This window comes from Streptopelia decaocto (assembly GCF_964273445.1).
Source record: "Streptopelia decaocto genome assembly, chromosome: 3".
NCBI lineage: Eukaryota > Metazoa > Chordata > Aves > Columbiformes > Columbidae > Streptopelia > Streptopelia decaocto.
In genome coordinates, this window is record NC_138656.1 from 32,691,106 (window position 1) to 32,706,883 (window position 15,778).

Sequence of the window (15,778 nt, forward strand, 5' to 3'; positions counted from 1 at the left end):
ATCCTAACAGTTAATGTTTGGAGCATGTTTGAGGAAGATTAGACATACTTTCAAAATTCATAGCAGGGACCTAGGTTTTTCAGGCAAGACACAGACTATTACAGAAAACTCTTAAGGGGAAAGTTACCAGCAAAACATGCAGGTGTAAAAGGATAATACTGCAAAATAAACAAAATTGTGTACACAATTAACAAGTGCAATCATTGTGTAGGTTAGCACATTTTCAAATTAAAGCTTTATTTGTGAAATAGCATGAAAGGGAGGATGTTCTTAATGAGACTGCTTACCTGCAGACACCTTTTAAGTCAGTCCACAATTTTTGCATGACTAGTCTGCCAAATGAAAATATTATAAAAAATTCAAATAGAGAGCTAATAACTTCAAGAAGCAAAGAGTGTGATTCACCTTTACATGAAGCATTTACTTTTATAGCTATATGAGTAGCTTGAGTTGTACCTTCACCCAAACTGAACTGAGGATCTTGGAAGAAAGAAGGAACCTTTAAGCTCACTATCACACCAGAAGTGTATTTATTATAAGAGAGAACGCATATAAGCTGGATGTGAGAAGACCCTTTCTCATAATCCAAAGGTAAAGTGCCAGGGTCTCCTGAAAAAGATAGGAAGAAGCAAGTTGTAGGTCATATGGCTCTTCTAGCAAGTTACACTCTACCTATGCTATTTTCAGGTCAGATATTCATGTTTTATCCCATCTTTGGGACTTGGGAAAGAAAAAAAAATCAATACTGATTAGCAACATTTAAGTAAGCCAGAAAGAAAATAAGCTGTTTTCAAGAAGGCATTTAATTATGTAGCACATACAAGATCCATGTTTATTCAGGCCCTTAGTTCGTTCAGTTTACTCTTTGTCCGCTGTAATTAAAAAACGCAAATTCTTAAGTGCAAGTAACATAAAGAAAGGTTTGAGGTCCCTTTGTTTAACAGACTATACTGGTACTGGGAACAAATAAGAGTGGGTAGATAACACATACTTCAGTTATGCAAGAGCTGTAATGAGAGCATAAATAAAGTTTAAGGTAACTGGTGAGCTCAAACATGTCTGTTGGAAGCTAAGCTGTCTGCTAGACTAGCATGGGCAAGGTGCAGATGTATTCCAGTAGCTTCCTTGCAGCTGGGTGTAACAGTGTCTACTTCTCACTTAAATGTCCTAGTCACAGTCAGATCAGCTGGGGCCAACTTGTCAAGCAGTGAAAGAACAAGGCTCAGCTCTGTCTCTGCAGAGGTGTGCCTTGATATCCTTGGCAGTACATCTCAAGGAATTACTTTAACAAAACAAAACCCACTCTACAGTTACAACTGAAAAATTAGTGGAAAAGGTGCAGTCCTGCCAACTACTCTCACTCCCACAGATGCCGTCACAGCAAGCTGATATCCCAAAGCAAGGCTGGCTAGCATTTATGCTATGTCCTGCAGTGCAGAAAACTAAATTCTTCCTAGAGGGCTTCAGGTGACCAGATCTATACCTGACATTAACAACAAGCAGCTGCTTCCATCACCCATGTATGCACTTCAGTGCCTGGCCGCATGCAAAATCTCCTTCTGTTCCTATGACATATTTGATGAGGAATGCTCATGTTTTGGTTGCAGCAGAAGAGGAATTAGAGCATATAGCATTTCACTGTCCCTAAAGGAGGTCACATATGTCAGCCCAGCTGAAAGTTCATAAGCCACTGCTCAGTTGCATGTACTTCAATCTAAAGTTTACCAGCAATCTATTTAAGAATATATTTCATGTGTTTAAACAATTGATAAAATGGAGAATGACACTGCCACATGGCCCAAAATAGATGCATGTTAATAATATCTGTCAATGATTTTTAAAATTATTTGTGCCAACAACCCCTATATTTACCCTTGAGATGAGCAGTATACGTTCTAGAGTTCTCTGGTGTACTCCCAGATGGAGACTAACAGAGGCAGAGATGAACTTGAAAGACTAGGAGTTTTTGGGTTATTTTTAAGCAAAATGAGATTGCCAATTAGCTTGAGACAGCATTTAGTGTAAGGAAGTATAAATTTTAAATTGCTTATAGGTTGGCAAATGCAAAGCAACATATTTTCACTGAAAAAAGGTCACAACCCTTTCCAGAATTATGGAGAGCTTTTTGGAAACCTCGTTTTATTAGAACAAAGAAGAGAAGAAATGTGATAAATTTCTAACAATCTTCACTGTATTAAATATTTGAAATGAAATTTATTCTCTTGCATGTTAAAAGACAAACAAGTAATTTAGTTATACACTCACATAGCAATCTGTTATTTTGGTTTTAAGAAGATCATAGAATCATCGAATAGATTGGGTTGGAAGGGATCTCCAAAGACCATCTAGTCCAACCCCCCTGCAGTAAGCAGGGACACCTTCAACTACATCAGGTTGCTCAGAGCCCTGTCCAACCTGGCCTTGAATGTCTCCAGGGATGGGGCATCTGCCACCTCTCTGGGCAATCTGTGCCAGTATTTTACCATCTTCACTGTAAAAAATTTCTTCCTTGTGTCTAGCCTGAATCTCCTCTCTTTTAGTTTAAAAACATTACCCCTTGTCCTATCGCAACAGGCTCTGCTAAAAAGTCTGTCCACCTTTCTTACAGGTCACTTTTAAGTACTGGAAGGCTGCGATAAAGTCTCCCCAGAGCCTTCTGTTCTCCAGGCTGAACAATCCCAGCTCTCTTAGCCTGTCCTCATAGGAGAGGTGCTCCAGCCCTCTGATCATTTTCTTGGCCCTCCTCTGCATCCTCTCCAGCAGGTCCATGCAAATGCACATTGCCAGCCCATGTCCAATCTTTCATCCACCAGTAGCCGTAAGTCCTTCTCCACAGGGCAGCTCTCAATCCCTTCATCCCCCAGCCTGTATGGATACTGGGAGTTGCCCCGACCCAGGTGCAGGGCCTTGCACTTGGCCTTGTTGAACCTCAGGAGGCTTGCATGGGTCCACTTACTGAGCTTGTCCAGGTCCCTCTGGGTGGCATCTCAAACTATGAAACTGGATGATTAAACAAAAAGTGAGATTAAACTAGACAAGGTTTAACCTGGTCCCCCAAACCAAATGTTCCAGCCATGCATATACCTCAAAACTGTCTGAAAGAAAATTCACACACAAATGCCTGCTTCCTCAGCTGTAGGGCTTTCCACAGACCCCCCTAAAAAGCAACAGCCCTTTTTCAGCCCTTCTCCTTGGTGGGCACAACAACCACAGATTAATCTCTCAGATCCCAAACAAAATCCCTTTCAACACTTATTTTTCTGCTGCTTGTGTAGCAGAGAATAGGATCTGCAGTATCACCATGCATGATGCTGTTACAACTGTGTAAGTCTATAATCACAGCTTTTGGGCAGGTAAATATCGGGGCCTACACAGTTCATGACGTAAACAGTAGCCAGAACTAAGCTAGACACTAATGCAGGGTGGGGACTGTGCAGACAATTTCATCACCTCTGCTGCACCATAAGAAGGCTTACCTATATGTCACAGGCCTAGGGAAATTGCTTTTAAAAGGCATAAAATTCTCATGGTCAGACTGGCAACCACTGGCACTTTGCAGTTCTGACATAAAGCCCCATTTCCACACAAAGGCTCATGCAGAGCCCACCCATACCTAAAGACACATCAGGAAAAGTAGTTCTGTCACTAGAGAGGGAATAGGGAGTGCTGGGGAAAGGGTCTCAAACATAGGTTACAATGGGGGGAAATGAGAAAAAGCTGACCTGGATGTGTCCCTGCACCTAAAGTTAATCTGGAGCAGCAACCCAGTCTCTGGCCTCTGTATTACCACACCGTCCCATGAAGCTCAGTTCACGCAATCTCTGTGACTAGGAAAACTATTGTGCAAAGTACAGCTGTGGTCCCAGATCTCCACTACATCCTTCAGCTTACTAGATTTAATCAGACTTTGACTGCATCACCACTAGCTAGAGGCAGCCACAAGGTTACTATCAGAGCTGGTCTTTCAGATCTTTCCTGTCACACGGTGAAAAGCTATGCTGTTCCCAGGGGTCCCTAGGCTGTGATTTATCTGGTCTTCTGGGAGAAAAAAAAGGAGCAGATGGCACCATTGCAACACGTAATGTAGTAAAGAGAGGATAATATAGAAAAATAAAGTGAATTTTTGGAGACAAGTGATTAAAGCAAAGGTGAATGGCAATGAAAGTTATTTGTTAAACAAAGGAAGGGGTTTCAAACTAGAAGAAAGGTGGATCTAGAGAGCATAAAGAACTACAAAGCACTGAGAACTCATGGTCAACTACAGTTAAAGGCATACAAGCCATCTAGCCCTTTACCTGGTACAAGAAAAACTCAGGATTTAACAAGAGCTTGGCAGTTCTGGAGTCCTCCAATGGTCTACGTATGGTCATACTGGAAGACTTCTCAGTAGTACAGACAATTTATTAGGTCTTATGTCTCAATCCAGAACTGAAGAGAATACAATGCACATCTGGGGCACAGTCTCTGATGTAGTTTCCTCCAAAGATTCCAAAACTGCTCAAAATAACTCAGTCAAAGTGAGCAGGACAGTCAGGGGCTTGCTTCAAAATTCACTACAATGCCAGAGCAAGATACCAATACAGATACAGACGCACAGTTAAGTCAGTTCAGGAGTCCAGCCACCTCAAAACCAGAGATGCATCCTAAGCTGAAACAAAAGCATTCAAAGAGTTTAGAAAATTTTGAGCGGAGTTTGGAATAACAGCCACATCTCTGTTAATGCAAGTTTACAGCCAGCCTTTGTGCACCCAGTGCATATAGGAGCAACTGACAAGACTACTGTTCACATAACTCTTGTCTGAAACTAGTACCTCTGGAAGGTTTTTTTAATTAAAAAGGATTTAGTGCTATTAAACAATAAAATATCAGAACCCCAGAGAGCATAATTGCAAGATGAATTGTGCAGCTCCACAGTTTCCAAATCCACATGGTGTTACTGGCAGCTGGCCTTCAATTATAAGAACATAACAAGAAAAAGCACACAGTGAGGTAAGGTGCCTGCCTTCCTTAAAGTAACACTGCTGCCCTTGGAGGTTTCTGCACTGACTGGACTTCGACACAGCTGCTGCCCTAGTGTAACTCACGGTAATCTTACTGAGGACAATGTCGATAGCAAGACATGCAAATTTTACCTCGTGTAACTTCAATGCTACCATAAACTGAGTAGGCCTTCTGGGTTTTCACTAAAGGCAAGGTTTGGCCCAAGACACATATGGGAGCAAAAGCTTTGACTCAGGCAGTCAGATGTATGTGAAATTTGCCTACAACAAGCTTTGGCCATGGACCAAAATCTGTGCTGGCAACTTCACAGGACAAATCCTTTTAGCAATAACCTCCCTCCTGCTACTTCAGCATCTCCCCATGAAGACCCAAATAGGAGCAAAACAGAGTCGGAGTGAAATAACCCATATAGGTTTTAAATTGCTGTAGCGTGCTCTTTGCAGAGATGTATAAGCATATAAGCAGACTAAAACACTTTTTTTTTTTTTGGGGGGGGGGTAGGGGGAGAGCTGGGGAAGCAAGGCATGGCAGAAATTAAGCATGTGTTTGTTTTGATAATCCAGACATTTCACTTCATATTTTGAAAGCATTTCAAAATAGCACTTTGAAAAACAAGAAGAGAAAATTTATGAATTTCACTAGAGTCCTTCCTTTGACCAAAATCAGATTCCCCTCCACTTTCTGTCTGCCCCAATGTCACTGCTTCTCATTGTCCCAAAGGGCTTCCTCACTACATGCACAAAGCTATTTTATATGGCGCTACAGGGACACAGATGATTTTATTAACTCCTACCATGTAGTTTCCAGCCCAGCAGCATCTGGGGTCCTCATCTGCTATGATACCAAACAACTGCATTGTGCTGTGAGACATTTGCCACATATTTCTCATTCCAGTGACAATGGTTTAACCTGCACTGAAGCAGAGGCTGCTCTAAACCTCAGGTCCTTTTGCTTCAGTGTGATAATGATTACCCAGATGCCTCAAATATCCTTATTTCATAATTGAATCTGTTGAGTTAAGACAATGCTATAATGGCCAATATACTTGATGCAGATCCATGCTAATACATCTGCACTCACACCATTCAGGAAAATGATCTGCATGAGGAAAAAAAAAAAAAAATCAACAACACAAAAAACACACAACAAAAAACACCTTAAATGAGTGAGAACAAAACCCCACATTTCAGTCAGGTGAAATTCTCAATCTAGTTTGCTGCACAGCCACAGATAGAAAAAAGGTACTAGTGAAGTGTCACTGAAGAAACATGTAATAAACCAACCTTTGGGCCACATCCCAGAAGTGCACCAACAACCCAATGCCCAGTACTTCAGTGCAAGCTATAAACCAAAAAATCCTCTAGGAACTTGGGTTTAGTTTCCTTACATGTCACAAAACAAATCTGTAGAAGTAAACGGATACAGGTTTTCAAGCATAAAATCCTAGTATAATGTTGTGATCTTTTTTTCTATCCGATTATCACTGACATATTCAGAGAGCCCATCCTTGCAGACAGCATACCAATGCTGAGTTTGGCCAGGATCCTGACACACCCACTAGGTAACATGACCAAAAAAAAGTCTCAGGTTCAGCATTTCTTATGAGATCTGACATACAAGTGGAACTGTATTGATTGTCTTCGCTGTAGTTTATAGGCTGCCTTAGCAAGCAGCACTTTCAAGAAGTGCAGAAGACTAATGTTGCAATCACAAAGCGAGTGATGCTGAGACAAAACCTTGCAACTGCATGCAGTGCTTAGCACAAAAGACCTGCAAGCCCATTCTCCGTGGGTTTGTCTTTTGAAAGTCTGGTCTTGAGCGTCTGTATGCATACAAGTCTGGATAGACGTACAACACTGAGAACAACACTTTTATTCTCAAGTTTTTCAATGAACAGATTCCCATCTCCTTGCCGTTGCTCTTGTACCTTGAGATAAATGAGCAATCTGAAGACCTGGAGAAAGCATTACTGCTGAACCCATACCCACTATGCAAGTGGTGATTCAGAAGCTGCCACACTAAGGAAGCAAGAAGAAAGCTACACCTCAGTGAGCACCTCTGTGGCAGCAAGTAGAGACAAAAAAGCTACTAACATGACATAAGGTTGGACTAGTGACACAGCATATACCTGCTGAGCAGGTAAAAAGTTCTCCGTATCATTTTCGACTTGCCAGTCTGACAGGCAACCTGCTGAGCTACATTTGCTGTTGGTATTTGCAGAAGGGCAGGCTCAAGACTAACAGCCACTAGGATAAGAAGAGTGGGACACAAGAATAAAAATTGTTCAAGTGTAAGGTCTGCAAAACCTGTAATTGATCAAGCAATGCTCCAGCATTACAAACTCTTCCCACACAAATTATTTTCCCTATCTCCTACTCTAGCTGACACCAAAGGAATTTGTAACATGTTACAGTAACTAGTTATCAAGACTTATCATCTTAAAAAAATTAACAGAAATGGAGAATCACAAAACAGCTGGGACTGGAAGGGGACTCTGGGGATTTCCTAGTGCAACACCTTGCTTAGAGTATGGTGAACTAGCGCAAGTTGCTCAGGTCTGTGTCCAGTCAATTTTGACCATCTTCAAGGATAGAGACTCCAAAACCTCTCTGGGTCACCTGTTCCAGTTGTTTGATCAATCTCACAGTAAAATAATTGTGTTTAAAGGAAATGTCCCGTATTTCAACTTGTGACCATACACATTGATAAGATCCCTGCTGAGACTTCTCTTCTCCAGGCTGAAAAACACCAGCTCTCTCAGCTTCATTTTACCAGAGAGACACTTGTATCCCTTACTAAGGGGCCAAACTTCATAACCATTTCCTGGATTTGCTACAGTATGTTCAACATCTCTTTCATACTGGGGAGTCCAGAACTGGACAAAGCACTCCAGATGTGTCATCCCCTTGAACTGACAGTGATGCTCTTCCTAATATAGCCCAGGAAGCTGTTGGTGGTGTTTGCCTCAAGGGCACATTGCCTCTCATGCTGAGCCTGGTGTCCCCCATGACCTCCAGGGTCTTTTACGCAAAGCTGCTTTCCAGCCAGTCAGTACTGGTGCATACAGCTATTCCTAACCAGTGGCAGGACTTTACATTTCCTTTTGCAGAACTTCACAGGATTCCTGTCAGCCACTTACTTTGACCTCTCAAGGTCCTTCTGAATGGCAGCGCAATCATGTGGTGTTATCAGCCACTCCTCTCAGTTTGTACGGTCCGCAAACTTGCTGAAGGTGCACTCAGTTCCATCATACAGACTATTAATAAAGATGTTAAACAGTATTGGCCCTACTACCAATCCCTGGGGTACATCATCAAGGATCAGTTTCCAACTGGACTTTGTGCTGCTGACCACAACCACATATGCCCAGCAGCTCAGCCAGTTTTCCAGTTAATCACGTTGTTCATTTGTCTAATGCACACTCCATCAGTTTGTCAATGAGGATGTTATGGCAGACAGTGTCAAAAGCCATGCTAAAGTCAAGATAAACACATCCACTGCTCTCCCCTTATCCACCAAGCTAGTCATCTCATCAGGTTTGTTAAGCATGATTTCACCTCCATAAATCCATACTGACTACTCCAAATCACCTTCCTGTCCTTTATGTGTTTGGAAACAGTTTCCAGGATTATTTGCTCTGTCACCTTCCTGGGCACTGATGCAAGGCTGATCACATATAGTTCCCAGATTCTCCTCCTTGTGCTTGAAGATAGTGGTGGCAATTGCTTTTTTCCAGTCCTCAGGAGTTTCTCTCACTTGCTATGACCTTTCAAAGGCAATCAAGAGTGGCCTCACAATGGTATTAATCAGTTCATTCAGCACTTGTTAGTATACCCCACCAAGTCCCATGGAGTTTTGTATGTCCCATTTAAACATTTCATAGTGCAGTCCTCTTCGACTAAGGGTAAATATTCCTTGCTCCCAACTTTACCACTGATCTCCATGGCCTGGTATTACTGGTAAAGCTTGCTTTCAGCAAAGGCCATGACAAAGAAAGGCAGCAAGTACCTCAGTCATTTCCCCATCCTTTGTCACAAGATCCTCCTATCCCATTCAGCAGCAGATCCAAATTTCTCTCATTTCTGTTTAGGAGCTCTTTTTGTTGCCTTTCACATCACTTACCAGATTCTGCATAGGCTTTGACTTTCCTAATCCTATCTTTGAATGATCAGTGCCTCTATATGCTTCCTGGGTCACCTGTCTCTCCTGCCAACTCCTCTACAATTTCACAGAAATGGCTAGGTCATAACAAGACTTGCACTCAGTGCTTGCCCTATTGTAGTACCCCATCATAACCAGTATTCTTTCTATGACAAGTTTACCCACCTGGCTGACCAAGGGAAGCCTGTCAAGGTGATTTTTTTGGATTTCAGATAAGCTTTCAATATTGTGTCTCACAGCATCCTCCTAGACAAGATGTCCATACAGCTGGGTAAACACACAAGGCAGTGGGTGAGTAATTGGCTGACAGGCCAGGCTCAAAGGGTTCGAGAAAATGGTCTTATGTCAGGCTGGCAACCAGTTACTAGCAGGTTCTGCAGCGATCCATCTGAGGGCCAGTACTCTTAAATGTCTTCATAGATGACTTGGACACAAGATTTAAGGGAATACTAAATTTGCTGATGACACAAAATTGGGAGGAGCTGTTGCCACCCTAGAAGGCAGAGAGGCCCTGCAGAGGGATCTGGACAAATTAAAGAACTGGGCAATCACCAACTCTATGAAGTTTAGCAAGGGCAAGTGCCAGATTCCACACCTGGGACCCAGCAACCTTGGCTGTAACAAACAGACTGGGGGAGAGATGCTGGAAAGCAGTTCTGCAGAGTAGGATCTGGGGGTTCTGGTCGATGGCAAGTTGAACATGAACCAAGTGTGCCCTGGAAGCCAAGAGGGCCAACCATGTCCTGGGGTGCATTGGCCACAGTATTGCCAGTCATCTGAGGGAGGTGTCCAGAGGAAAGCCACAAAGTTGGTGACGGGTTTAGAGGGAAAGCCATATGAGGAGCGGCTAAAGTCACTTGGTTTGTTCAGCCCAGAGAAAGGAGACACATCATCATGACCTACAGCTCCCTCACAAGAGGAGCAGGAGCAGCAGGCACTGATCTCTTCTCTCTGGTGACCAATGACAGGACCTTAGGGAATGGCAGGAAGATCTGCCAGGGGAGGTTTAGGCTGGACATTAGGAAAAGGTTCTTCACCCAGAGGGTGCTGGAGCATTGGAACAGGCTCCCCAGGGAGGTGTCACAGTCCCAAGCCTGGCAGTGTTCAAGAAGAGACTGGACAACACCCTCAGACAAATGATGTGAATTTTGAGGTTGTCCTATGTAGTGACAGGAGTTGGACTTGATGATCCTTGTGGGTCCCCCGACAAGTGTTTCAAGTGTTTCAATTTCTTCCCCATGGGACTTTAAGGAGTATGGTGTGAAGTCCCACAGCAAGCTTTTTGCACACTTAACCTGACTCCTAATAAAAGTAACAGGAGTCTTAAATGAACATGTTTTGAAGATACTTCCCAAACAAGGTCTCTTTTTCATTTTCTCCATTTTCATCAGGTGAAGAGATGGAAGCTCTGCAGTTCTAGAATCTATTTCAAGTTCCATGTAGGGGGCTTAGCAAAAACAAGTAATAAGCATGTTTTAGCAACAGCTGTAAGTAACAAGCTGTCCCGTTTCATATTGCTCCAGATCTTCCATTAAAAAGATGTTACCTCTGCCTCATGGCAGCCCATTAGCATTCACTTTGAACATGACTCCACAAGATGTCATGAAATAAGGTCATTGTAATTCAGGCTCCTAAATTGCATACCTGGCACAGATACAAACTTCTTGTTTTATAGTAGTCAATGAAAGGCCTCCTCATTACATTATTATTCCTCGCTAATAAAACAGAGATTGAGGTATATGCACACTATGCACAACGAGGGAACATGTCCATAGGCTTAATGACTTTCTGAAGTACTTTTGCAATCCTTCCTAGCAAGAGGTTATACAAAATACTGTTGTTCTTTTCACTGAAACAAACACTTGTTTCAGGATAATTAATGTTTAAAAAAAACTTATTTCCAAAAGCATGAAAGATATTGCACATTCCAATAATTTATTAATCTGCAATATTGTGTTAAACCTTGGCTGTCTCCAGCAGTGATGTTTCAAGAGCAGCTGGAAGTCAAATAACCGTGTCCTGAGTCTTAAAGATTGCAAGTAAACAGGTTTAGAGGAAAAAATTTTAATCCTGTGAAGAGTTTCAGATATCCAGAAAGATAAGCAGTATTGGATAAAATTCTGCAGCATCCAATAATTTTATGTCAATTAATTGAGGTAAATATTAATATCGTATGCTTACGAAATCTTGTTTACCCATTCTAAAACCAAAATATCTTTATTAATAATCTGAAGAGGATTAGCAAACAGCATTTTGACTTCACAAATTATCAAATTGGCAGTTACTACAAAGACAGTTGAGGTAATACAAAAGATGTGCAAAGTCAGAAATATGGATACAGCAGCATAATGTTCACCCAGTAGGATACAGAGCAATACATTGGGTGGGGAGTTACCCCAGCATAGATGTTTAGCACAAACAAGATGGGTACAAAATTGCCAGGCATACAGGTCACTTAGGAAAGCAGGCAAGGCAGAAAAGTGGCAGCAGGACCCCAGAGCACAGGGCAGAAAGACACACACACACCATGGGTTTCCTTAATCACTAAGTACACTGTAATGTGGATTCCAATCTCTTCCCTTGAAACCCTAGTACAAAAGATGAACCAAACTAAAGTGAAAAAAGCAACGCAATCCAGACTCAGCAATTTTGTTTCAGGGACTTACCTCTGAGACAAGCTTAAAGCTAGCCAGAAAATTAAAGGGTTGCAATAGTTGACCTGTCATTTACCCCCACACACACCATCAACAAATTCGTACATTTCCAAGCATCTCTCCTACTCAACAGTAAGAGTCATTACATGCTACAGCAGGTTACCAAGCATCCTGCATGTTTGTATCTAGGTGTTGGCAGCGGGGGACTGCAGGGTGGCCTCTGTGAGGAGAGGCTGTAGCTGCCCCATGCTGGACACTGCCACTTCCAATAGACCCAGCACAGGGCACTACTGAGCCCCTCGGCCAAGATGGTGCTGCCTCAGGGGAAATATATGTAGAGAAAGCACCAAAGCTGTCTGGCAGTGAGGGGTGAGGAAAAAAACAAGTGTGAGAAACAGGCCTGTGAGCACTGAGGTCAGAGAAGATGGAAGGGAGGGGGTGATGCAGACACAAGAGCAGAGACTCCCTTGCAGCCATTGGAGATATCATGGTGGATAAGATGAGATGACCTTGGCCAGCTGGTAAATGCCCACCCAGCCACTCCCTCACTCTCACTCCTCACAGCAGGATGGGAGAGAAAATAAGAAGGAAAAGCTCACAGGTCAAGATAAAGACAGTAACTAGGAATGTAACAGGCAAAACTAGAACCGGACATTGCCAGAGAGGGCAATAATGTTGGGCAATCTTTTGTGGCTATAAAGAAGTGAAGGAACTAGGAGTGGACTTTTATTGTGCATGTCAAACTTTGTTGGCATTGTGATGACATTTTGATTTTGGTGTGAGGATTCCTTCCTCTTCCCTCACACACCTCAAGATAATAACAGTTCAATACGGAAAGCAAAAGCTACATGTGCAAGCAAAGCAAAACAAGGAATTTATTCTCTGCTTCCCACCAGCAGACAGATGCCCAGTTAGTTCCTGGAAAACAGGACCTCAGCATGCATAACTGTTACTTAGAAAGAGAAACATCATAACCACGAGTGTCTGTACCCTCTTCTTCCTTCTTTCCCTGAGCTTTTATTGCTGACCACCACGTCCTATGGTAGGTAATATCCCAGTGGTCACATTAGGTCAGCTGTCCCAGTTATGTCACCTCCCAGTTTGCAGATCCCCAGCCTGCTGGCCTTGGGTAGGACATAGGTTGGAGAGTGAGCTTTGACGCTGTGTATGCACTGTTCATCAACAGCCAAACCACTTGTACATTATCAACACTTCTAGCCATAAATAAAAAGAAAAGCACCATGTGGGCTGCTGTGAAGAATTTACCTCTATCCCAGCCATACCCAGTACAATCTACACCCTTATTCCATACCATTTGCATCATGCCCAGGTCCCACATTATCCAGTACATCTAAATATCCTCTAACCATCCCATCCTTTTTTTTTCTCATTCCCAAAATCCCTTCATACCAACACTTGCTCTATGTACTCTATAGTTAAACCATCTTTACAGCCAGCAGATTTATATATCCTCATTAACCAGTATCCTCTGTCCCTTAACAGGGACCAAAGCCAATTTGCCACACCAAAGTAATTAGTTAATAAACTATTTCATTTAGACTTCAAAACATAGAAAGGTCTTCACAAAGAACAAGCTGTACAAGTCACTGGTTTTGAACACTAGACAGAATACTAGACAAAGTGATCTAATACACATTGCTTTGAAGTGGTATCAGGTACACATATACATAAGGCTGTAAACTATAAAGGTGACATTCAGTCCTGCAGAGAAAAAGTGTTTGCAATCACTGACAACACATTCAACTTGCAGCACTCCGAGAAAGGTTTATCTCATGACACAGAACTTCACTTTAGATTTTTTTTTTTTTTCCATTATCTACCACAGGATGACCTACTGTCTAGCTTTGATACTTTTATCTCAAACTACACCATTATTACTGTTAGATAGTGCTGTGGTGCGTGTATTTTATTAATAGGAACCACTATTCAAACAGCAAAATCACGTGAGAAAAAATCCAAACTAAATGGAATCCTTAAGAACAGTATCTTCTCTCATTTTCATTTTCTTCTGCTAAATGGAGCTAAAGAGTGCATCATACTGAGCCCCATACCTACTTCTTTGTTGCAGAGAACTGACTGCGCTCACAGCCTTTTAAGCCAATTTTATCCTTGCAAAGACTGTGCAAGGAAAGCAGGGTTGGTTTAAGGCTGTGCCTATATGGAAAGGCTCTTACCTGCATTAGCCCAGGGGAGATACCAGGGGCAGCTGACATTCACGTATGTGCCAGGCAGTCCATCCGGCCAGCAAGCATAGTTGTCAAATGTTCTGTTGCAGAACTTGCCTTCTGCAGAGAGATGGAAGGGAGGGTCATGCCACTGCCTTCTATTAATACTGTGAGGAAAACACTGAAGAGCAGACAATAAAAGGGAACACGGACATGTTCATTTAAGCTATAACAAAATTATGCAATTAAGCTTTGATGTGGAGTTAAGTGAGATTTATTCGTCCAAAAGATTTTCTCTCCACACAACAGGAAACTTGTTTCAGGGTGGAACTGAAGAACAGATTAGCATCTTTGACTAAATCAAGGGACAAGAAAAATAAATAAATATTGATCCATTCCCATCCTTTCTCTTTTACACCCTTATGTGTCTCAGTTTAATTTAAAAATCACTTTTACTGTGACTACTGTAGAAAATTATTCACGAGAACTGGTTCACAGTTATGCAGTTGTCTAGCCTAATATATAGATCCATCAACAAAATACCCACACACAATCATAACTTTGCATTACAGCTTAATCAACATCAGAATACTTCAACTACAGATTTATTAAACTGTCATTCTTAGAGGGCAGCACTCAAGCGCTCAACAGGATAATGGAGCGGAGGGAGATGAATGTTTCCCTGCCATTGTTGTCATCAGCTACTGCTCTCACTCTGCCATAAGAATATAGTTAAGAGAAAAAAATTAACAGTTTTGAAATAATTTTTCACAGATGCAACTTTAGACCCATCTTGTCATTTTCAGTGTGTCACAAAAGCACTGAAGCATAGGAAAGGCCACACTGTGTCCAGTTGTGAGCGTCATTGACAAGTCTCCAGTGTCCTCTAAACACCACATCACAGCTGCTCTCAGTATATTAGAGCAGCTCAACTGCTAAGACAAGCCACACTCTCATTTTTACTAGGGTACTTTGGCTTCGTTTTTTTTTTTTAAGCCATTTCAGCATTTATAATGCTTAAGATGATTTATATCAGCTTTAAGGCCTACAAACTGTTAGAACAATGGTCCCAGATTTCTTACCACCTGTGTGTTCTCTCACTCCTGACCCCTAAAAAAGTTTCAGGGGTACTACATTAGTGTGATGTTTTTATATGCTACAGCCACTGCTTGCCACTGCAAAACACTCTGGACCTAAGACTAACATCTTTATAATGAAACTGTTCTATAAAATGCTTCCTCAGCAGAGAGAAAAGTCCCACAGAGAACAGGAGGAAGCAAATGGGATAAAGAAGAAATTGACTGGAAAGTAAGCTGGAGAAGTACTTTCAAGTTCATAATCACTCCCTTGCTAACTGTTATCATGCATTTTAAAAATTAATACATTCTTATCCTTACCAAGCACGCTTACCTGCCACAATGGGGGGTGTCTCATACAAATATTTCAGGCATTGGAGCTGATACTCCTTCCACTTCTGCATAACCCCAGAGAGGGACCCATCTGAACTCTGAAAGAGAAATCATTAGTCTCAGACACCACAGGGATTCAAACTGTATGTTTTTCATGCAACCTGAATAGGTGGATGGAAAAATTACTACCATAAGCCAAGACAGCATTGCTTATCATAAGGGGTACAAGATGCTGCTATGCATTTGCCTAATCGCAGCCAAACAAATCCCTATTTGTACCACAAGGAACTAAAAAATAAAACAAACCCCACAAACAGCTATACCATGTCCTCACTGAAACCCAAACTGAGCTAGCATTGCTCTCTTG

The 15,778-nt window shown here is 42.0% G+C and overlaps 1 protein-coding gene across 1 annotated transcript in view; it reads right to left on the minus strand.

Moving 5' to 3' along the window:
- Positions 1-15,778, minus strand: part of GLP1R (glucagon like peptide 1 receptor) — a 90,061-nt gene that overhangs the window by 44,798 nt on the left and 29,485 nt on the right. The window contains exons 2-3 of the mRNA XM_082048085.1: positions 15,413-15,509; positions 14,012-14,122 (exon numbers count right to left, since the gene is read on the minus strand). Coding sequence (XP_081904211.1) covers positions 14,012-14,122; positions 15,413-15,509 — 208 coding nt within the window. The remainder of the gene's footprint in view (positions 1-14,011; positions 14,123-15,412; positions 15,510-15,778) is intronic.